This window comes from Parambassis ranga, chromosome 22, assembly GCF_900634625.1.
Source record: "Parambassis ranga chromosome 22, fParRan2.1, whole genome shotgun sequence".
Lineage (NCBI taxonomy): Eukaryota > Metazoa > Chordata > Actinopteri > Ambassidae > Parambassis > Parambassis ranga.
This window is the reverse complement of record NC_041042.1, coordinates 11,466,882-11,490,167: the sequence shown is the minus strand read 5'-3', so window position 1 is coordinate 11,490,167 and position 23,286 is coordinate 11,466,882. Positions and strand designations below refer to the sequence as shown.

At 44.4% G+C, this 23,286-nt stretch overlaps 1 protein-coding gene across 8 annotated transcripts in view; it reads right to left on the bottom strand.

Annotated features, from left to right (window-relative positions):
* Positions 1–23,286, bottom strand: part of meis2a (Meis homeobox 2a) — a 75,598-nt gene that overhangs the window by 41,025 nt on the left and 11,287 nt on the right. For 7 of the 8 annotated variants that reach the window (XM_028395296.1, XM_028395299.1, XM_028395301.1 and 4 more), the window contains exons 7-8: positions 21,978–22,092; positions 2,299–2,444 (exon numbers count right to left, since the gene is read on the bottom strand). In XM_028395296.1, the coding sequence (XP_028251097.1) occupies positions 2,299–2,444; positions 21,978–22,092 (261 nt within the window). The remainder of the gene's footprint in view (positions 1–2,298; positions 2,445–21,977; positions 22,093–23,286) is intronic. The other variant, XM_028395297.1, reaches the window with a different exon arrangement.

The window sequence follows — 23,286 nt, the reverse complement described above, 5'->3', positions numbered from 1 at the left end:
TCCCAAGAGAGTATGAGGTCAGAGCAAAGGGATGGATGGTGGGAGGGGCGAGGGAGAGGGCAATTTTGTTATACAGAATCTAAAAGCCAACAGTTGTTACTATTGGCCTGTGTTGTTTTTTGTGTGTGTGAAGGGGGGGTCCTGTCCTTTTGAGCTTTTCAGAAGATGTGACAATGGCTGGATGTTGAGAACATATGTAGAGAGACCCCTGTGGCTCATGGAAGAGAAGCTCCATGCTGGCCCCTCAGTTCGAGAAAATACAAGGCCGCTCCTTTCACTCCTCACCCCTCAGTTAATGAATGCGTGAATGGCAGAATGCCGCTATAGGCCATTCAGGGGCCAAAGTCCCCAAGAATTCACCCTTGCACAAACGCATCCAGCTATGGCAAATACATTTGCTTAACAAATTAAAAGAAAGGAGAATGGTTAATGGGTGTGTGTGTGTGTGTGAGAGAGAGAGTTTATGGGTGGGAGAACTGGATGGTGAGAAGAGAAGGGGGATAATTCAATTAGTCCTCTTCCTCAGCAGAGAAATGAAGGCAGGTTAAAAGGGAGGGATTATTATTTGTACAAGACTGGCCAAGGCTTTACACAAAAGAAACAAATAAAGATTGGAGAACATCTACAAGCAGGGGATGTGATAAAGGAGAGAGGGACAGAGAGAAAGAGAGGCTTGAAAGCTCTTCTCTATCTGAATTAACAAGCTCTCTGAAAAATGTGCCCAACGTTGGATTTTCTCCCTTCCTTCTTCAGCTTTAAAACAATTCCAAAGAAAATTGTTGGCGACTTATCCAAAAGGTGCAGATGGGGGTGTTGAAGCTGTATGAGGCTTTCACCAAACACCAAACACCAAATCACAAGGTGCATATTTTCCCTTTGTGCCACTCATGAGCAATCAAGACAATTCCCGAAAAAAGACCTAAAGCAGAAAAAAAGCACACTTTCTCAGATAATACTTAATAATAACAAAAACTTTAGCCTTCCTCCCGCCCTAAGCTTCTGACTGAAGCTTGGTGTGTATGGATTGGTGAGAGGTCTCCAGTCAGGGAGCGATGGAGCTGTGAACAGCTGTGAAGTCATTTTGATAATGATGAGAATAATAAGCGTGCAGACTGGCGTGGTGGAGCCGCTAAGGCCTGCGAGGCTCAGGGCTTTGCTGTTGCAGCTTCACTGCTCCTGAATAGATAAAAGTGATTAAAGCACTCCTGATTATCCCTGACCAATATGTAATGGATTTACAGCCCTTTCAATTAGGCTGTATTTGCTGGCCGCTTATTACTTGGGCTTTTGGTTAGGTAATCAGGGTACAGGGGCTTTTAGCAGGGAGTGGGCACTGTGGTGTTTGGGGTGGGGGCTACAGGGTGCACTGGGGGCACCTGACCCTCTTAAATGTGCGGATGAGCTACAAGACTAAAATAAGTCCCCTTTACTTTCTCTGATTTTACTTGGCCTAAACACACTACACTCTCCCTCCATCTCAGGGACAGGGAGCCACAAGCTCAGGCAGCTTATGTGTCCCGGCGTGGCCACCTCCTTCTGAAATCTGACCTGTGCTGCAAAATCAATACAGCCCGATGTTCTGATAATGTCCGGACATTAGCAAGGGTGAGGAGACATGTGGGCCACCCTCTTTCCAAAAGAGACACCGACAGAACAGCTAAACAGAGAGTATCTTTTTATTGTTTTTAAACGGAACATGTGGATTAATGTGGCATTTGAATATTTAATCCAAGTCGTGTAGCATCACTGTGTTTAGTGATGTGAATGAGCCAATGTGAGGGATGTCTGACTGAACTGTTTGGCAAACAAACAATTACCCCTCAGCTATGGAGGAGAAATAAATTAGCAGCTCAACCTCAAACACAAGCTAGATTAGCACCAAGTCAATTAAAAATCTGACACTGATCAAGGGATGAATAGAAAGTCTTTGCTCATTCTGGTGAAAAACTGCTTCTTGGAGAACATCACTCTCCTCTAACTACCACAACCATCTTCTTCAGGCCAGACACACAGTGCATCTCACAGTGGCATAAATGTCGCGGGTTGTTGAGCCATTTCTCTTCTTACCCAGAGTGTGCTGAGCGGAGTAAACAGTCCAGACTGATTAGATTGACCTGGTCACTGTGGCTCTCTGACAGGTGGCTGACAGGTGAGCATCACAACTCTGCTGTCAATCACTCCTTTCCTCCCTATGTAAGGCCTATGTGACAGGTGTGCCTGTGTGTGTGTGTTTCTGATTGTATGTGTGTGTTTCTCCATGGGTTGATATCAAACACATGTATCTTCAAAATGTCTTACCGTAAGATGCTGGAAGAGCCACGCCCTCATGATGTTAGTGGCCACCTTAGGGAAAATGCCACGCTTTTTCTGCCTCTTCTTATCCTTGTCTGGATCATCGTCATCCCCTGTGCCAGGCGATGCAACGCTGTTGTCTAAGCCATCTCCTGGACGGGAAACAAACCCTGAGTTAAATAACATCCCAGACCACAACACTGACTCAGAATACAACAGAACAAAAGTCAAAGATGAAACAGAAGTATAGACAGTCAAAGCTGAGTTTAAGGCTCATGAAAGATGGATAAATGGACAAATACCCCAGATACCCATGAAGGAATTCAAAAGTCCTGCAGCAAAGCCAGTGTTGTGTAGTGAGGATGTGGAAGTTAGGGGGTTTTAGCTAGCCTTAGACGCAGGCCTGTACAGTAAGTGAGGGGTTTAAAGAGAGGCCTAGCAAAGCTGCACTATACCCCAGAGCACAAGAGGAGGGAAGAGGGGTTAATGACTCTAATGTTATGGTTGGACGCTGAAACACTAGGGTCCTCATTGCATTTCTACAATAGAAAGAGGAAGAAAGGAAAAAAAAATGGACAAGGAGCCTTCAAGAACAGTAGAGACTTGGACTCATGTCATTAATTCAATTACATTTGCATGCTTGACATAATGTAGAGCATTTTTTCATTTTTGAAGAGAGCCAAAGGGGACAGGATGGAGTTATGCAGATATGTGTAGAAATACACAGGCCTCCGTGAATTCGTGGCATCCAGTTGAGGTGCATGAGAATTAAAGTAGATATGTGATTTGGGGTTCATTGTTGCACTTCGATGCACATAATGGACTCGTCGTCTGCTCGCCCCCCCACCCCACCCCAAACCCTAAAACACGCCGCCACCCCCACCATTCCGCCGCAAGATTAGCATGACAGGCCAGCGGTGGCTTTGCCTGCATTAATGTCCATCAGTGTTTGATTTCATGAGGAAAACATGCGCATACCCTGACACGATTTCGCCTTTAAATCGAAAGTTTCCATCTTTGTCCCTTGCCTTTTTCTTGTTCCTCTTCCCCAGCATTAATTGTGCATTAGCAAAAATGATTTACTTTTAACAGTCATAGTTATTTTTTTCTTGCCCCGGGGCACAAATGCCTTGAAAGCCTTCCTTGAGGGCATCTAAATTATGTATCTGAAAAACTCCTCCACTAAGGAAGAGAAGGACCCTGACATTCTCAAAATTCAGACTCGCATGTCCTCCTGTTTTTGGGGAGGCGTCAATCACAACCACCTATACAAGCCTTAATCTCGCATAAATATTTGAACTAATAACATTAAAAAGGAGGAAAGAAAAAGGATCCGACTGGTGGCGTAATCAAATGCAAAATAAATGAAGAATACAAGGACAGCAGGGGCCCGCACTTCTAACTTCTTTTTTTTCTCCCCCTTGTTATTCCCTCTCTTTTTCTTCCCTGTCTTTCTTTTCTGTCTGTGCACAGTGTTTTCCTTCCACATCATTAGTGCAGAGCCACACGAAAGAGGAAAACAAAGAAGTGCCGACTTTGCGCTCCCTGTGTGAAGTTAAAGAAGCAACAGCCCCTGTGAAGGACATATGGGACCGGGGACACAGACTAGGGGTGTTGTAATTGTAGAATGGGCATTCATTAGTGGCAAATGCCATAAATCCCAGGCTAAGTACGAATCCTTGTTCAGGAAAGCCTAAAACAATAAACTTTGGTCTGGCCATAGCCCTACCCTGACTGTGAGGGGCTTCCTGAGAAATGCGACCCAGACGGAAGCTAAGTCTAACTCCCCCAGTTTGCTTCCAAACTTCAATAAAAACACAACTAGTGAGCTGTGAATTTTAACCACCCGCCCTTTGTTTCTCTGCTTTTGAGCTTCACTGAATAATGTTGATACACAGTTTGGTGTTTGTTTGTATGCTGCTAGGTTTTGTGTTGATTTTCGAGCTAGTCTCCAAATCCCTCTCCTGCTGTGAGCAGTCAGGCTCATCCAATAGAACCACACAGTGGCCAAAAGGCTGGCAGATTAATTTTATTGACGTTTCCATTTTCACTGCAATGCGATAGCCTCCCCCCTGGCCAGGGCCAGAGCGACCCGTGCGTATTTACAGACTGACCTGTCACTTCATTACCCAGCATGCTCGCTGCCTCCTGCCCTAGCCCGCAAGGATGAAACCAGACTCCTGTGCTTTTCAGGTCCTCTCTCTCTCTCTCTTACATGCACATGGATACTGACATGTGTCCACAGATCAGATATGCAACATTCAATTCTGTCTGCAGTTTAAATAGTTGTTTTTGAATTACTACACTTCTATGCATCAATATGCAAATTCTCAACAGAGAATAAAGAAAAACCAAGTGTGGACAAAACATGAAAAGAAGGAAGAGTAGAAGAAGGAGAAGCAGTAGCAGCAATAAAAGAGTAGAAATAGAATAAAGAAGATCCAACTTGCACAACCTCATTACATCTAAAGGAGAGCTGGTGCTTTGCATCCACCCCCACTCTTTTCTTATGAGCGAGAGAAGGAACGCTGCAGGGCAAATTGTCCCAAACGCTAATGGCTTCTGACTGTTCCCTGGCAACTCTGCCATTCTAACCTGTGTGGATGTGCACTCTGAAAAAAAAAATCGGGAAAGAAAAAAAAAGTGCAGGGCAGAGCAGGGGGAAGAGTCCCATCATCTGGCCATGTGACACAGATGGGGGTTGGCTATTAGGAGGCAGTGGAAAGGCCTAGGGGAGCCGAGGTGCTGGAGTATAGCCCCAGGCACTTTTGGAAAAGCAGCGCCCTTGGAGACAGAAAAAAGACAGCCCCCCCCTCCTCCTCCTCCTCTCTCTCTCTCCTACTTTCTCTCTTTCTGTCTTCTCTCAACCTTTTCTCCTCTCTCCTTCCTCATTCGTTCTATCAAGATCTTGACTTAAAGTGCTTGCAATGAAAGTTTCTGTGCACATTTTCATATGCACAGAAAGCAAGAAGGTGTAATCAGGCAAGATGGAAGACAATGACCGGACGCAATAAGGGTGAGAGAGTGAATGAGCATGCTAGCAAACAAACAAGCGCAAGTCCAAGAGCACATTACGCTCACATACATTCCCTCTCTCATCACCAGTGGGTGGTTATTAAAAATGCATTCAGATATATCTCCTTGTGAGTAAATTGGTCTCAGGGCTGAGCTCATTAACGGGTTGGGATAGGACTGTAAACACATTGCAACTCTGCTTATCTAATGTTGGCACACTCAGGGTCGCTTCAGGATTTCTTGCACACACAAAATAAATTGTGTTCTGTACAAACTGTCCTACAATCTCTGCTTGAAAGTAAGGGCGACTTCATGGCAGCCCTGATGACTCAGAGCCAGGGCTCATGCTTCATGTCTAGGAGGTACGCTGGCCCTAAGGGAGCCACTAAGGTCTAGTCAGCCCTGGAAGTATTATGGATATGACCATGAGTAAAACATATTGCAGCTATCAGTAGACCAATGTCTTCCCTCTCCTGCTCCACTGTTCTCATATACTGGAGTGTGAATAAATAATGACTTGTCAATAGCTGGAAAACACATTCAAACACAGTCATGGTTAGTTATCAAATAACACTCCAGACTGGGCCCTATATCATTATACATACATGCACTCTAGCCTCTAGACAAGCTTTAGACATTGTGTGTGTGTATTATTCTAAAGGCTGTGCAGTGATTTTGTGCTGGGAGGCCCCTTGCGTTTGTTTCAGGGTAATGAAGCAAGAGTGTAGAAGCAGTGGCTTATGGAAGCTGTGGTTAAAGTGACTAATTACAACAGACCCCCCACGCCCCCTGTCAGCCCAAACTAGTCAGGCATGCTCACCCAAGCTCACCCAAAAAAAAGAAGAAGAGAAAAAAACACACAAGGAGAGTTAGAAGGAAAGAGGAGTAGATGGGAGAACTAAAGCTAAGCCTTCTCTACCTTAGCACACCACAGTGACCGGGCCCTCCACCTCTCCTTCCAACACCCTCCTATTACACCACCTCTATCCCTGCAGGCTTGGCCACAGAGAATGAAGAGAAAAGAAGAGGGGGGATTTAGAGCCTCCCTTTTCCCTCTTTTTCTCCTCAACTTTTCAGCCAACATAAGCGGCGTTTAGCACATTCAGTCCCCCCCAAATGGCAGCGAATGAGAGAAGCGGTGGGGGCTCCTCTTTTGTCCGTCTGGTTACCCCTTTTATTTACTCTGGATTTACGGAGGGGTCTTTGCCGGCTCTGGGACCACATGCTCTTGACGCACACACAATCTCTCTCACATACACAAACACGTAGAGGCTCTATTCACACTAGTGGAACTGCCAGCCCTCTGTTTCTCTGTGCCGACTGGGGATTACAGGTCTTCTTGCTATAACCACATGCTAGCAATATGCTTCGCACTCACATAACATGCCACATACACAAGTGCTAACGAGTAGAACATAATCCCTTTAATGATAAAACACACACTTCAGCATCCAATTTCTAACAGTAAGTTAGTAAGCCATCAGTGTGTTTGTGTGTGTTTGTGTGACCACACACCATATGGTTTACTGCACTCATTCAGATCCATACAGTAGATGAGGGCTCTAAACGGAACTGTTTTAGTGTGGCTGCACCACTGCAGCCAGTGTTTTACGCTGATTATTTCCTGATCTGTGCTTAAACAAGCAGCAGCCCCTTGCACTGGACCATAAAACAACAGCTTAGTAAACAGCAAGCATGCTGACAAATTGGTAGCGCTCAGGCCGGAGTCATTAACAGCCTTAAAACCTGTCAGAGCAATTACAACAAACTCTCTCCTTCAGCAAGTCTCCCTGCCAAACTTAGATGTCACTACCCACCTCCTCTTTGCCACCCCCCTCCTTACTACTAGGACACTGGCTAAAGGTGAATGAGAAAACACTGCCATTTTTCCCCTTCCTCTCCTCCAACAGCCATGACACCCCAGAGAAATGAGGACAAACCTCCATCTCAAACACAGCTGTATCTGCATCCTGGGGGCTACAACTGAGTGGTTCCTTTTGCATGAGAAATAATGTGTAGTTGTCTCCCCCCAAAAACACATCATTAAGTGTTCCCTTAAATGAAGTGGAATAAGAGCTTCTAATTAGATGGGTTTTTTCTATGTGTGTGGAAGCGAGGCAGTCAGGCAGCAAGAAAGGCATGTAGGGAAGGAAGGAGGGAGGGAGGTGTGTGGTGTGCGGTGTATGGTGGTGGTGGGCAGTTGCTCAACAACTCCTGTACCTCTTCTCCTCCCCTCCCTTCTCCGCCCCTTCTCTAAGCCCCCTAACCCTGCCATCAGGCAGATATCTCTCTGTCATCCCTGGAATGCTGGAGATAACTATCGCCTCTTCACTGATACAAGGCCTCTCTCCTCTCACGGGCAAAGTGTTGACCCCACTGAGCACATCCCTACCATAGAGGGTGAAGTTGAAGTGGAGGGAACAGAGAGAAATAGAGGGGAGTGAGGGTGAAGGGTTGGAGGTAAAACTTGTTTTTAACAGCCAGTTAATCTATTTTACCTTTTAACCCAAAATATAGGCTGGAGCAAAGCCACCCTCCCCTTTCAGCCTCTCCTCTGGAGCCAAAGAAGAGTAGTTCGTCCAGGAGCTAAAGGAGGAGGGGGGAAAGCTGCCTAGTTACTGCCTTTTCTCCAGAGTCACTGCCTGCAACCTCTATAATCTTCTGAAAAGATCAAGAATCAGCCAAGGACCTTAAATGCTACATGCAACAATTGCCTTATAACATCATAAATGAAGACTACATTCGGGTTTTAAATTTTTCTGATACTTTGCCCATAAAATATTAGTGTATGTATATAAAAACCCACAAAAAGTGCTGCTTTTACACAGATGTGTGTAATAGAATGCATGTCAGCTGCAACAAGGCTCTGCCATCCAAAAGGGGGCTTTATTTGAGGAGGGGAAAAAAGATCCAAAGAAAAGAGATGGAATAAAGATGTATAAAAGAAAGGAGGCAGGCTGTTGCAGATGTCAGGACCCAATTTGCATGAATGGCAAAGGGCTAAATTGCAGGGGATGGGGGAGCTACCCTCCACCCCCTCACCCCCTTTTTTTTTTTTGGAGGGGGGAACTAAAAAGGAGCTGTGATGCCCATGACTGCCCCTCACTCAGCAGACAGGGATCAGTGGCTAATGAAGGGCTTTGGGTCTCCACCAGACATTTCACACTCTCTGCTTCCCTGACAACTCCACCCTGCTCCCACTGCACTCTAACACCATAGACGAAACTGCCGCTGTATACTTCCCTTACATACAGAACCGAATGGGTCTAATCGGTCACACAGGTCATGTCTTGTTTCTTAAAAAACAAACTTGTCATTGTAGCATTAAATTAAATTTAAATTTAAAAAACCTCATCTGTCTGTGCACACATTGTCATTTTCTTTCCCCGCTTAATATGATACAATGGAGATTTCTTAGAGGTTAAAACTGCATATATCGACACGACTCACTCTATAATTTATCATTGTTACAACAGAAAAACAGAGCTGTGTGCACCTGGAGAAGCATACCTAAATCCTAAGGTTTGATGTTGCATTAAATATTAAAGAACGGGTATTTCCCAACAGTGATAGGGGCTATGCTGAATTGAAACAAGCGTGATCATTAGTAAAACAAGCTGCTTCAATTCTATAAGCTTACTCAAAATGACTAAAATCTTCTACTTTGGAGTGGTAATGTAGTAAAAGCAGGGAATCAAGAGATGAGACAGGGGAAAAAACAAAGAGAGGAGCATATAGATGCATCATATGGATTCATCTGCTAGCAGTGAAATGGCTTTATAATCCCCGCTAGGAACTATTGTATATCAAAGTCTTCTATGTAAAAACCACCAAAAAGAGCAGCTGCACCAGTGATTTCGTGATTCAGAGCAGCTTTCACTGTTCGAGGCAACATATGATAACAGCATGAGCAGTGATTCTCTACCCTCAATTACAATTTAAAACCAAACAAACAAACCTGCTGTTTTTGTGCTGAAATAGGAGCACAACTTGGATCCATTACAGACATTTTTACCACACCTGATAGACAGTGGCATCAAAGATTTTAACAGAGGTTGGGGGAAGGGGGGTTGCTACATAAAGCTGAGAGGGTTTTGGTATAGTAAATGAATTAAAAGGTTTATAAATCAACAAGTCAACCATCAGATTGTAGCCCCTGCTCAGCAGCCCTCTCATCAGCCAAATGCCATGAAGTTTTTTTCTCCTCTTTTTTTTTCACACAAATGTCCTGGAGGCAGGGAACAAAGCGAGCAGAACTGATTACTGCACTGTTGCTCCGCTCCGCCAGTCTAAACTCTGTTTGGCTTCCTAATGAGCTCACTAAAAACCCAATTCATCACCCATAACCCCTTCTCAACCTGCCTTGAAATCCCCCATTACGGGGGAGTCAAGGACGGTCCGTTTACAGGCTTTGGGCTGAGGTCAAGGGCTGCAGGGGTGGATGGCAGTGGCCGTGACAACAGTGTGGCCAAGGTTATTTTGACACAAGGGATACTTCCTATGTGACTTGTCTGTCCCTGTGTACTGAAGTGTTTTCAATAAGTGCCATTGATTTCATTTTAACTTTGAATGGGACACCAGGAAAAACATATTTACTGCTTGAGTACGGTGGGTTGTTGTTTTTAGGTCTTACACCAATCTCCCTGCAGCCCCCCCCCACTTATTTTGTAATACCAGCGGTGTCCCAGCCTGAGTGCAGGAATGTCCGGCTTGATGGCTGCAGCAGCGGGAATGTCCCGTTCTAGACGGCTTTCGCACCAGAGATTTCAAGTTTAATACCCTTTCGTCCCATCCCTGCAAAGACAGGAATTTGGTGGGAAGGGAATGTAGTGGGGAGGGAGGGTGGGAGCTTAAAAGAGTGGAATACAGTTGGTCTATTAAGAATGGGGCAAGGGAAGGGAAGCATAAAAAAAGATGTAGGTATATGACAAACAGCTGAGGAGAAGAGAAGAAAGAGAGCGTGTTGGATGGAAGGAGGGGTCAGAAATGAAGAGGTGGAGGAGGACGGCAGAGGGATGGGGTAAACTCCCACAGTTCCTCATTACATGGAGCTGAAATGATCCTCCTGACACCTGAGCTGTAACCAAGAGATTACAGAATTGATGAATCCTTGGTTTAAAATGCAGCTGTTTTATTCTGCTTTAGTAATTAATTCTTTTTCCGATAGTGTATTGATTAAGCGTAGCCCCTGATAAAGTTCAAACTGAGAGAGATCCCTCCGGGGCTTTGGGCTGGCCTGCTCTAGAGAGTCAATGAAAACTTCCTCCCTTCACCTGCATCTCTCTCTCTCTCTGTCAGTGCAGTTTAGCCTCATAAATTAGTCAGATATGTGAGGAGTGAGGATGTTTCTTACTTGCTTTGTCTGCCCTCTTGCTGATATAATTTCCTGTTTTTTTATACACTCAATCCAACACATGTAGATGACTTTACACAACTCATTAAAGCATTAATTTGAGGAGTTTTATTCCAGTGTAGTGCATGTATTCATGACTTCCTTCACCTAGCTGCTGCCCCCTTTGCCCTCCTCCTCTTCCTCCTCCTCCTCTACCTCCCTTGCTCTCATTCTCACCCTAACAAGGAATCATGGCATACAGAACGAAATCGTCTCTTTTCACAAAACTACTCTTTCATTCTTTTTATCACTGCATTTTTCCATACAGCTGTGAGAGCGAGAATCTGATCAACAGAGGGTAGAGTGGGTCTCTCCGGGGAGCCAACTAGCAGAGAAATCAGATACAGCTTTACAAGAGAGTCAGCCGCTCATGTCTTGTCAAGACCCCTCACCTACCGGCTCCTTTACAAGTCAATAACCATGGCCCAGTGTCCTCCACTGGGCCTTGGCACACATTCACTTCTATAGGAAAGCAGAGGGGGCTCTGAGTTATGGAATCTTTGGTGTAACCCTAAATGCTATTTTGTTTTGTGTATAATTGTGGACATCCTTTCTGCTATACGAATGCTACACATACATATATATACAACTGCACAACCCTGGCTGTGGTAGGACACTATATTTATCCTCAGACTCCTCTGACATTCATGTAATACATAGTGACAAATAATTGGTGACCCCATGAAGACAGAAGAGACAGTTAAAAGCCTTTTTCAATATTAAGAACTAATAAAAGAGAGAATGAATTATGAAGGAAGAAGGGAAAAATATAATTAGAAGGTGGAAGTAGTGCTTAATACATTTACTCGAGACTATTTCCTTTCGTTAATGGGACTGCAGCAGCAGAGAGGGAGTTTTGACGAGGCCGGTATTGACTGTCCGCCCTGCTCCTTAAGGTAAATCCAGCAGGTCATTTCATTAAGGCCCAATTCCATGGCACTAATTTTGATTTTAGGGGCTTGACAGCTGTTGGCAGTGGAAATTGCGATGGCAGGATCAGTGAGAGAGCAGGCTATTACCACTGTGAAAAATACAAATTGCAAAGCCTGGGTTCAAATTACTGCCACTCTGCCTCACTGACCCACCAAAAGTCGTGTTTCATCACGGTCTTGGACCATACCTTTTGATTAGCTGCATTAATAAAAGGGGGAGTGAGGACGAATGACAATCTATTTCAGAATACGGGTGCAAAACTAACAAATGCAGAGAAATCAGCCATCTTCACCAGAGGAAAATGAGCAGTGAAATATCAGGTGTTTATTTAGCAATTCACCATCTTACAATTGTGTCAACAAGTGCAGTGAAATATCATGTCTGGTGTGGAACTTACTATCATGCAAGAAAAAGGCTTCTTGCTAATGGAAGAAGTTTACTTTGTAATGTGTTGAATGTTGTGAGGCTTTCTGTTTCAATCCAAGCTATAATCTTTCCTGAACCTACCCGAGGTGCCTTTACCAAAACTTAGCCTCCTGAGACAGGTTCCGGGGTTGGGTGGATGCCAGGATCCACTCCACCACCTTGGCTGGGTATGGTTGTTTTTGTATGTTATTTTCTACAGGAGACATTATCAATCCTCCCTCTTATAAAATCTTGCAGTCAAATGGACCTGACTCGGAATGTGGGCTTCTAATCACCCTGCCTTGCAAGTTAATATGCAGCATTAAAGTTCCAGAAGGAAGAAAAAAGCTCCTCCTCTGATGCTATTAATTAGCACTGCTCTATAGCTCTCAGCTTTTTGAAGCTCTCCATCTCCTTTTGTTTTACCCACCCTTTTTCTTTTTGGTGCGGCCTTTACTATTGACTTTTCAATTTTCCCCTCACATCCACCCCCTGCACTAGCAGTAGAACCAGTGTTTCTGCAGCCGTACCCAGCCCAACAATACCCCGAAGCCCACTCTTCGAGACGCTGACTGGGGAGCCCTGAGAGCTGGGCCAGCCCTACAGCTCCCACCAGCCCACCACTCACTCCCCATGAGACCAAAATCAAAGAGAGAGGCCCTTAAAATATAACCATCGGTATAATGAGGGTGCTCCAAAGAACAATAAGCATATACACCAAAGGAGCATGAAGAGTAGGAGTACAAAAGAAAGAGAGGGAAAACTATAGGAATGTTAGCCTGAAAGTGTTCTTGAGGAGTGAACAACAGAAAGTGGATGAGAAGAAAACCATAATGTTACTGTGCTGTGGGAGAAAGGGCAAAGGGCCACAGCCAGTGGTGATGGTAGCCGGGGCCACGCATCTATCCAACCACATATCTGAACCCGAAACAACAAGGGGGTCTGCCACATGCCTCTGGAGCCGAAGGGAGCCAAAGGGAGCACGACTAATTTCTGCACAACAATAGGCCTGGATGAGCGCCCACACAATGGCAGGTGCTTTGAATAGCAGCAGGGCCCTTGCAGCAGGGATCTTCTCCTCTCTCATTCCAAGGGCTTGGGCTCTGGCTTGTGTAACCTTCCATTTTCAACCAGGCTTCCTTTTGACTCATAAAGGATGAAAATGATCTCATGGGGGGCCAAAGGAGTAAGAGACAGGCAGGCCTGTGAGGCACGATCCAGACCAAGTCCATCTGTGTTTTCTTTTGCATGTCATCCTCCTGTTTCTTCTTCTCACTCATTATTACCTCTCTCTTGTGATTTCAACCTTCTTTTACATTTGTCTCTTTCTTACCTACTTGTAGTCTTAATAATTATATCACTTGTTTTGTTTTACCCCATTCTTATAATTTTCATTGACTTTTGCTGTGTTGTTATTTTCTAAAGCAGCTGTATTTGTTGTGCTGCTGCTGCTCCTGGGCCGTCCTGTAGGCCATGTTTCAGTGGAAAAGGCAGTTTCCCCCCCTCCACCTTAAGAGCATTCTTTCCAGGGTCAGAAGGTCAGGCTTCACAGATGTCTCCTGCAGACACTCAGTTGTCTAAGGACTGCATCTCTGGGAGCATTCATACTAAACAATTCCCTCTCTTTGGAAAATGGTAAATGTTTTTTTTGTTTGTTTTTTTTTCCTACCTTTCTGTTTTCATTGTTTTATTTTTGAATGGAGCAATAGAGTGAACAGTGCAATTTTTTCCTAGGTGGAGGTTTTTGTGTTGAGATAATGAAAGAAAGCACTGGTTATCACAATATAGTGCTGTTTTCTTGCTGCTTTCATTCCTTTAAACACTCCCCGTCTCCCTAAGTTTCCTCCAATTGTTCTAATGGGGCCTTAGTCATCCTTGCCTGATGGCAGAGGGAAAGATGCTTTTAAAGGTCTTTTTCTTCTCTCAGTGTGTGTTGCCAGGGGAGAAAAATGAAAACATGTAGTAACTGTCTTAAAATCCACACTGAGAGAGACGGATACAAAAACCCTTGAGTAAGCAGGGTCGAAGCTAAACAAAGAGCAACCCTAAATGAACAGAAAGGCAATATTTGAACTAGAACATCTCTGTGTAGCTGCGATCTCAACAAAACAAAAAAAAATGTCAGGAAGAGAATTCCTGAGCCAAACAGTTTTCATTAAAGGGGAATCAGCTTCTGCTTTTTTTTTTTTTTTTTTTTTAGGGGGCGGAGCGTGACACTGGTAAAAGAGAGGAGATTGCACCATTTAACGCGCAAGTTCTGCCTCAAAACATAGAAAAGTGTGTAATTTCAAAAATCCAGGCAGCGAGCTATCCTTGAATATCTTACTCCTTTTCATCTTGCTTCCCCTTGTTTCTTTTCTCCTCCATCGTTTGATATGGCGTTCTTGCTTCCCCCTCCAAACATCTTTTCTGTATTCTGCAAATTGATAACCCTCTAAATGAATTATGGTAAATGCATAATGAAGGTTTTCTCAGCTTCAGCCCTGCAGCCAGCCAGGATGGAGCATCTCGTTTGGCATGTTTGATTCGTTTTGTTGCGCATTTAGCCCCAGTGTTCCTTCAGAGTGTTCACTGCTTGGGGCATGTAAATAAGAAATTATCCTTGCTGACTAACATGGCTAATACCTCCTCTGGGGTAATCAAAAATTATTAGACGCTTGCTTCCAATAAACATTAGGGCTCATGGCACTAACCACTGTCAAATCGCTCACCTCCGCCTGCTCCCCAATAGCCATAAAATGGGTGAACAAAAGTGATCAGGTGTGGAAAAAGCACCCTGGCTACGTGGAAACTGAGAGACCGCGGGACTGCTATTATGCCTAAAAAAGCAGCCCTTGGCTTTAAGAGTCATTAAAGCATGTACTAGAGTGGGAATCAGACTAGAAAATGAGCTTATCTTGCATAATGCCCTCAAAAGCTTTGCATAAACGTGAAAGATGTGCGCGTGAAAATCAGAAGCAGAGAGGAAGAACTCGGATTGTAACACACTTCCTTTATCATCCTCCCACTCTCTTGGACGGTGGCAGCATGGTTAAAGCACTACCTGTAGGGTATAGCGGCTTTGCTCAGTTCCAAACATGCTTTAGTGTGTAAACCCCAGTTTGCACACGAGAAAACCACACAGTAAGTGAACAAGCTACAGCTAGCCTTGCTAAGCCACTCCACTCAACCGCGTGCTGTCTTTTGGATGGATCTTTGCTGAGATGTGAGGTTTGGACATTAGGGGGAGGAGAATTGGGAGGGTGGGGGTGGTGGAAGAGATTAAATAGCCAAGGGAGCCAGAAGAAAGGAAAGAAAGTAAAAGAGCACAAGGCCCATTGGTCATACACAAAGGGGAAGAGAGGGAAAGGACATTTGAAGTCAGGGTTAAACTCCAAATAAGCACACCTTAAACGGGCCTGTGTAAGCTGGCAGTCAGGGTTTTTGGAGTTTCCCTGCAGGTGTGCCTTTGACAGACTTGGCCTGCATAACCTCTCTCTGATCTAGAAAGGGGCCTGGGGTTTGGACACAGAAACCAGTGGCATCTCTGCCTCCTATTCTATGTCTATTACATACACACATGCTTACATTCTCTATAAACACACACAAAAACACACTGCCAGACAAGGTGAAAACAAATCTGGCGAGGACTAGAGCGATTGGATTATCACCTCTTAAGGGTGACTTCTTGGCTGACCCCCTTCAGGCTACCCTGTTGAAACAAGACAGAAAATTTCCTGGGAAAACACTCTCTCCCTTTAAAGAACCAGCGCTTTGTCGTGCTCGCAAAAATGCAGCAGAGGCATTAATGGACATGGAAATGCCCTTTGGGGCATGCGCTAAAATCCCTTTCAGCCATATTACATCAGACCCCTGTGCACTCCTCATCATCAGCACATGCACTAGTGTAATCAGCAATGGAACATGGGTGTGTAAACCCACTGTATAATGAAGTAATACAACAGCACCGCACTCTTTGTTTTGGGCTGAAGGCTTTGGGTAAAAAAAGAAAAAGTCACTCCCCTCCTTTTACTGTTGTTTAGTCCTGATTACTTCCCTGCAACTCTGTTTCCTCTCTGTTTTTTTAACTATGCTCAGCTCTCTCCCAGATAAGCTGGTCTTCATCTACTTCTTAGAGTAAGACAGAAAGAGAAGAAAAGAAAAGAAAGGAAGAAAAAAACATTTCCCCCAAGCTTTCCCTTAATGGCGCAAAACAGACATTCTCCTCAGCTGCTGTCAGAATAATCTGGGTAATTTTTTCCCTATGTTCTCCAAACATTAGTTTGCACATTAGGCTGACCCAGTTAATGTGCCTTTCCTGCTGTGTAGGACCCAGTTCCTGGCCAAGCTCGACCAGGCTGGGTTGGGCCAGGTCGCGCCAGGGGCCTGTTCATGATTATGGACCAGAGGGACCAGGCCCCATCTAGAGTTGAGGGGGAAAGGAGACCAGAAGAGTGGGAACTCTTAAGCTGCACTGTTCATAGAGGGGCAAAGGGTGGTGGTGATGTTGTGTGAGGAAGAGGCAGAGTTACTGGAAGTGGAGCTGACTATATTGGCAGCCATCATCCTTTTACTGTACCTTTTCTTTTGCTGTTTTCAAGCTGTAACACAGGGTCAGAAGAAAGACAGAGACCAAGAAAAAAGGAAGAGAGAGCGGAAGGGAGGAAGGAAAGAGGGAGCTGAGGGAGCTGATCATTCTCTTTAATCACATTTTGGATGAGGGCCAGGTAGTCTGCGGTACTGAGAGCGAGACAGAGAGGGGTGAGTGAGGAGAGGAGTGTGAGGCAGACAGTAAAGGAGGGAGCCGGTGAGGGAGAGAGAGAAGATGGAGGAATAAATGGAGGGAGAGAAGGGATGGGAAAGGGACTTATGGAGGGAGAGAGGGGATGAGCCTGTGAGCAGAGCCCCTTGAAACAGCCTGAAGTGCAGCAGTGCTTAAGCAAGTGTGCACGTATGCCCACACGCACTATGTCTATGTGTGTGTATGCAAGAGAGAGTGACAGCCGTTCCCGTAAAGGCCCGCGATTGCTGAATCCAGCAAGAATCTGGTGTTAGAGCAGAGGCAGGGAGAGATCCATTTTAAAACTATGTGCATTAACTATAGTTTTCCCTATAGATTAAGCACTCCACATGAATAATTTAGCCTCTTTTATGCTAATGGGATCATGAAAGTATCCCCTCCGTACCATGTTTTCTCCCCCTCCACAGCAACTCTTCTCAGCTTTCAACAATGGCCCTGCCCCTTCCCAACAAACCATCAGACATATTGTTTCCATAACAGACACCTGACTAACATGGAGCTGACATGTAGTGACAAAGCTAAAGTTGCACACAGTATCCTATTGAGAAACGGTGTATCATTGTTATCTCCATTAGACAGGTATATCTTTACTTTTAGGTGCAGCTCCACTTGCTGCAACTGAACAGCTAAACAGCAACATGGCAGCACTTGGTTTAATGTTTATGTGATCTCTGTTGCCATTGAGCTGGTTTGTAGGTTTCTGATTGCCTCACTGTGGTTTTCTGTGTTTTCTTTTGAGAGGGGGGGAGTGGACATAACCTGTGTGTTTATGTGCTTTTTTGACCCTTTTTTTTCTTCAGCCTTTGCCATTACACACTAAAACACACCCATGTACACATCTACAGCACATACACACCCTTGTTGCTTCAGCATTGTGTTGTGGTGAGGTGGGGGCACTGTGTAAAAATTATCAGTGCTCCAACAGCTGGGAGTGAGAGCCATGAAACAGCAGGGCTTGGGTCTGCTTTATTGTTTATCTGTTGTTTATGGGCCAGTGTTCAGCTTTAATTACTACACTAAATTAAACTCTAACAGGCACTTAGAAGGAAACAGCTAACACATACGTGCTCACACACACACACACACACACACACACACATCGTATGCTTTATATATACAGACACACCTCGCCAATCACTCCAGAGTTGGAGTATAGGCTACTGAAATGCAACAAGGCTTCCATCTTGTGTTTAGCAGAGATTTTGGTGTTCTGTCTACTATGGTTACATGTTTCTTTCTTTCTTTCTCTTACGCTACACACATTTTTGAGTCTCATTGAGTTATATGCAACCCAAAAAAAAATAAAAAAAGCAAATCCAAAAGTCTGGAAAATGTAGGATTCAACAGGGCTTGTTCATGCTGGGACACCAGGAGTCGTGTCCCCAACAGGAATGACCCCCCTATGGTGAGCTCAACCACAAAGACCTTACTGAGTGGGGCCCCAAGCCAGGGCCAAAGGAGCTCACCGCACTTACACACACACACACACAAATGTACCACAACACCATCAAGCGCAGCATGCTCCCTTGGAGCCGAACACTCAAGCTCTCCCTCTCTTCCTCCCTCTCTCTCCATCTATGCCTCTCTCAGTCTCTCTGGGGAGTCTGTCTATCCGCAAAGCGTGGGGATTGTTCAATTGCTGAGAAAATGTACAAAATGCTTTCTCCTCTCTTCTGTTGAGCCTTTTCCATCTACAGTAGAATCTGGGAATTGTACAGAAAGCCCCCTTTGCTCAGCACTCAAGATGTCAACGTGGATTTGGTCTTCATGCATAGCTAATAATTACAAGTGTGGACTGGAGCTGAGGCATGCACACGCAGACTCAGACACATGCTTTTATCACATAGAGCAAGAGGGGAAATAAATGTTACCTACCATACTGAATCAGAATTTGGGGATTTACAGTTCATGACTGAGTGCATCTGACTTGACTCTGTTTGGTGTGAGCGAACGTGCAGAATATTTCATCACACTGCTTCATCACACTCTGGGTGCTTAACATATTACCGACACCTGCTTGGAAACGAGTGCTATCTTAAGGCATGCACATTCATCAAATTTAACTCCCTGCAACTGATGTCTCTGATGTTTCAAGATAAGCTTGGAGGAGCTCCAAAAGACTGTTAATCAAAATGATGTGCATACAGAGCCAACAAAGTTATTGTATGTTACCTTCTGTACCATCTCCCCTTAACCGCTGATTTTGTTTATCTAGGCAGAACACAGGGAGTCACTCTCTAAGAGTCAGTAAGTGAGAGTGCAGAACATGCCCTGAGGGTGATAATTCATATTTTCTTTTTGAGCAGGGAAATTCTGATTAAATGTCTGTTAAGATCAGGGATTAAGGAGAGGTTGCAGATTTTAAACAGGAACCTTTTTCATATGTGTCACAACCTTAACTGGCAATCTTTACTGACAGCTATGAACATGCTTCACCTTGGTTTACTGCTCAACAATAAATTATTCCACAAGAGGGATGATAATACATATTTGTGCACTTGTTAAATTGTTTTTTGGCACAGACTCAGAAAAATGCTAAGACACCAGCCAGAGATTGTGAAAGTGAAACAGCAACTATCTTGAGGCCTGCATAATGCACGTACTTAAAGGTACGCGAGTAACATTCTCTCTCCTGTACATCCCCTAAGAGGTTAAATAAAGTTATACTGTTAAAAACAACCAGCAGAAACTCATATAAACTTTAGAGGAAATCTCTGATCACATATTGAACAATGAGGATGCACCAGGATCAGTTTTTGTGGTAAATGATTTTTAAGCCAAAGGCAAACACACAACACGCCTTTCAATATGGAAGATGCCAGAAAAAAAGTTTGTTTTTCTTGGCAGCTAAAAAAAAAAAATCGCAGTTCCCTCGCTCACTCTTTCTCTCCCCCCCATCTATTCTCTCTTCCTCAACTGATCCACACTGTCACCCCTTTTAACAGGGGCCAAGCTGTTAAAGACCCCATTACTGAAGTGAAGCACACATTTCACATTTTCTCTGTGGACTTGAGAGTGCGGACTACAAATTTTATGTTGAAATGTATTGAGATAGGAGGCGAGTTCATGCGTGGAGCGCACTGGAGTAGGGGGAGAGGCAGGAAAGGGGAAGAGGTTGGAGAGGGAAGGCTCTGTCAGAATGGAAGGGCCAGAGTCGGGAGTCAGCGAGCGCTTCAAGCGTTAACGTAATTGCAAGAATGTGAAAAATGAGGCGGCGGGGCTCCCGAGCGAAGCGAAAGGTCAGAGCATGCCTCACACAAAACAACTGGCTAGAGGACGGCCTCATTAGACCATTAAATCAGCTGCCCTTGGTCTCTTTCCCGATTCTCTCTTTCTCCTTTTTTTTTTTCGCTGTGCCTACTTTTTCACCTTCTCTACTCTTTCACCTCTGCACTTCAATGGCTCGTTTAAATCTCAGCTTGTGTTCTAAGCTGTAATCTTCGTTTTTAACCACAAAGCGCCTCTGAGCTGGTGGATGTAGCGTTTAGCTCTCTTCAGTGTAGGTCAGGCTCTGGACCTGATCTAGTCTAGGTCTGTCTTGGCCGGCTGCATGGTGTTGTACCGTAACTGTCTTTGGCCCGTATTGATCCGCTGTTACTGGATACGGTGGGGAAAGGAGTCGATAAGTGCTCTGTGGATTACAGGTCACTTGTACTTATGTGTGTAAGATAATCAATAGGCAGTGCATTTCTTTCTCTCGTCTCCCCCTCCTCTTTCAGTTGCTCTTCATCTCTCACATTCAATTGCACAGAGGAGTGTAAAACACTACCTGGGCTTTGTCTTCTGATCTTTTGTTTTGAAAAATATTCTACAATTGCTCTGGTTTTTCTTTTTCAAGTTTTAAGGTTCCTGATGTAAAAATCACTGTGATATATGCTTTTCTGTGTTTGTCCCTGCAATCTTTCTGTTGTGAAAGCAATCATCCCAATGAACATCAATTATGTTACATTTTAGTAATCATTCCCTCCTTATACTCACACTGTCATACAGACACATCCTGTTGCTTAACTAAGGCTTAGTTATCATTGTCTTTCTCCCTCCAACTAGTCCTGACCACAGAGGTCAGCTGCGGCCCTCCATCTGTGGTCAGTAATGGTCTAGAAGCTGCTTCTGTCTAAAGAGCAGAATTATGATTTAAACAACCCCCACCACAGAGCATGCGTCCCATCCATACATTTGATCGCTTATTGGCAAAGCGATAGCCTTAAACAGACACAACATGCCGCAGAAGTGGGTGTTTTTGTGTGTGCGTGTGTGTGTGAGTAGACAGTGTGATGAAATTTCATGAAAAACTCTGGATGCTGCCAGAGGGAGCACACTAATACAGAAAAAAAACCCACAGAAACACACACCCGCCAGTGAAAGGGGATCTTTGGTGCATTCAAAACAAGAAAAGGAAGGTCAGGAGCTTATAATCTGCTCTCTCAGTTCAGACAGCAGTAGTACTTCATAAACTTCTTTGTTTTTTTTTTCTTCTCACAGTGCATTGATATCTAAAGTTACCTAATAACATGTGCTGTTCACGAATTACATGTCAAACCTGAGACACACCGTGACAAAAATACAAGGCAGATAGCTATGACTTAAACACACTATCTGTAATAAATTCAAATACATTTGTTTTGAAATGCATTATTGCTGTTTGGCAGGTCGTGTACTAGATAACACAAGGCTCAGAGAGACATAATTAGGGGCTGTTGTGCAGGCAAAGTTAATATGGTTTAAATTCAAGCAGGAACTGGCAGAAATATACTATTAATCACCAGCTTTTGTTTGGCTCTCTAAATAGCAACATTTTGGAAAGCTGTTTTTGAGGTAGGTGTATTACAGTGGCTGTTGGTTGTATGTGTGGCATGTGTGTAACTGTGGATAAGCGCATTCATTTTTAGGTGTGTTTACATGGACGCCAGTCAAAAATAGGGATAATCCAAAGTGTTAAAGGAAAGAGTGGGACATGTGTAAAGAGAAATGTGCCTTCTATTCACTATACATCTCACATTAGGCAGGGTTAAAGTGAAGTGCTGGCAACTCTATCCATGTATGATGATTAATATGTCCTGCATGGATCCGTGCCTGTCCTGTATGGATCTATGTATGCTTAGGTGTTTGACTGCACTTGTTTATATACATGTGTCCATGCACATTTCCACACTCGCTCACCTTGTTCACTGCTGTTGTCGCCGCTCTGTGAAGCAAGTCCCCCGCTGGAGGGCCCCGGTGTGCCGGCTGAGTGTGTGGAGGTGGCGTCATCGTGGTCTCTCCAGGAAGCTGGGTTCTGAGGTTTGAAAAAGGGAGAAAGCAGGCGTGGGATCCATCCATCCATCCGTGCATCCAACCACATTCCCCATCCAAACCACAAACCGGGAACAGAGAGTGCGGGGGGAGGAGGGGGTAGAGGGAGAGAAACAGAGAAAAAGAGAAAAAGAGAAAGTTCATATGAGTATTCTGGAAATATGAGAGTGACATCTGTAAGGGTCTACAGGCACTGTGAGGGTCCTTGGCCTGCTTACATTCTCCTGGAAAGGAGAAGAACCCCTGCTACTTATGTCCCAGCTAGGAGACAATCAAAGAAGCAATAATCGCAGATGAATAGGAAGCAACGGATGCGCTAACACAGCTGGCTATAAGTCAAAGCACTGTAATCAAAGTGTTTCATTAATGCATGAGAGAAAAAACACAGCACTGTTAATGTGGCGTTTGATTTTGAACGTTGCAAGTAGAGAGCTGAGCTCTTGTGAGTAATCGTCTAAACACATATGGTAGAGCCCAGTGGAGTTCATTTATACCATAACCAATTGAGACTTCCGTGTCAAGTGAGAAATATAGAGGTAAAAAGTCCAAACACACCACAGCCACCATTAATCATTACCACTGTCAGAAATGAAAATAAGATATGACAGTGATTCTCCTGCTAATCTGCCAAAAATGTGCACACGCCCACACTGACATACACACACGCCCACAGACGACTGCAGAAATACACTTACGCACACATGCTAATGACATAATAGAGAAAGAAGTATAAACACACATGCATGCACACTCACTTTTATATATACAAAGATATCTTGAAAAAAAAGTGTTAAATCTCAGCTGGCTAACTTCAAAGAAATACCCATAAACAAATTCATAGCTTTTAAGGAGACTTTTTTTGCCCTGCCTGCAGCTCATTTTCCCTCCTCCTCCTCTTCCTCCTCCTCCTCCTCTCTTTCCTGGTCATTCCCACTGCCCTGTCAGTGCACACAGGGCAACAGGATTTTCTACTGTACAGGAAAGGCTTTATCAGTGCCACATGAAGGCAGGCTAGAGGTGGAATTTCCTCTGCCATTCAAGCAAGAGAGGGAAAGACTGATCACGTCATTTACTACACTTGAACCCCACAAACACACTGGCTCAATCAAGTACACACTTCAAACAGACTTGATGCAGCGTCATAGCTCACACAACCTCGGCTAGTCTTTCCCAATTT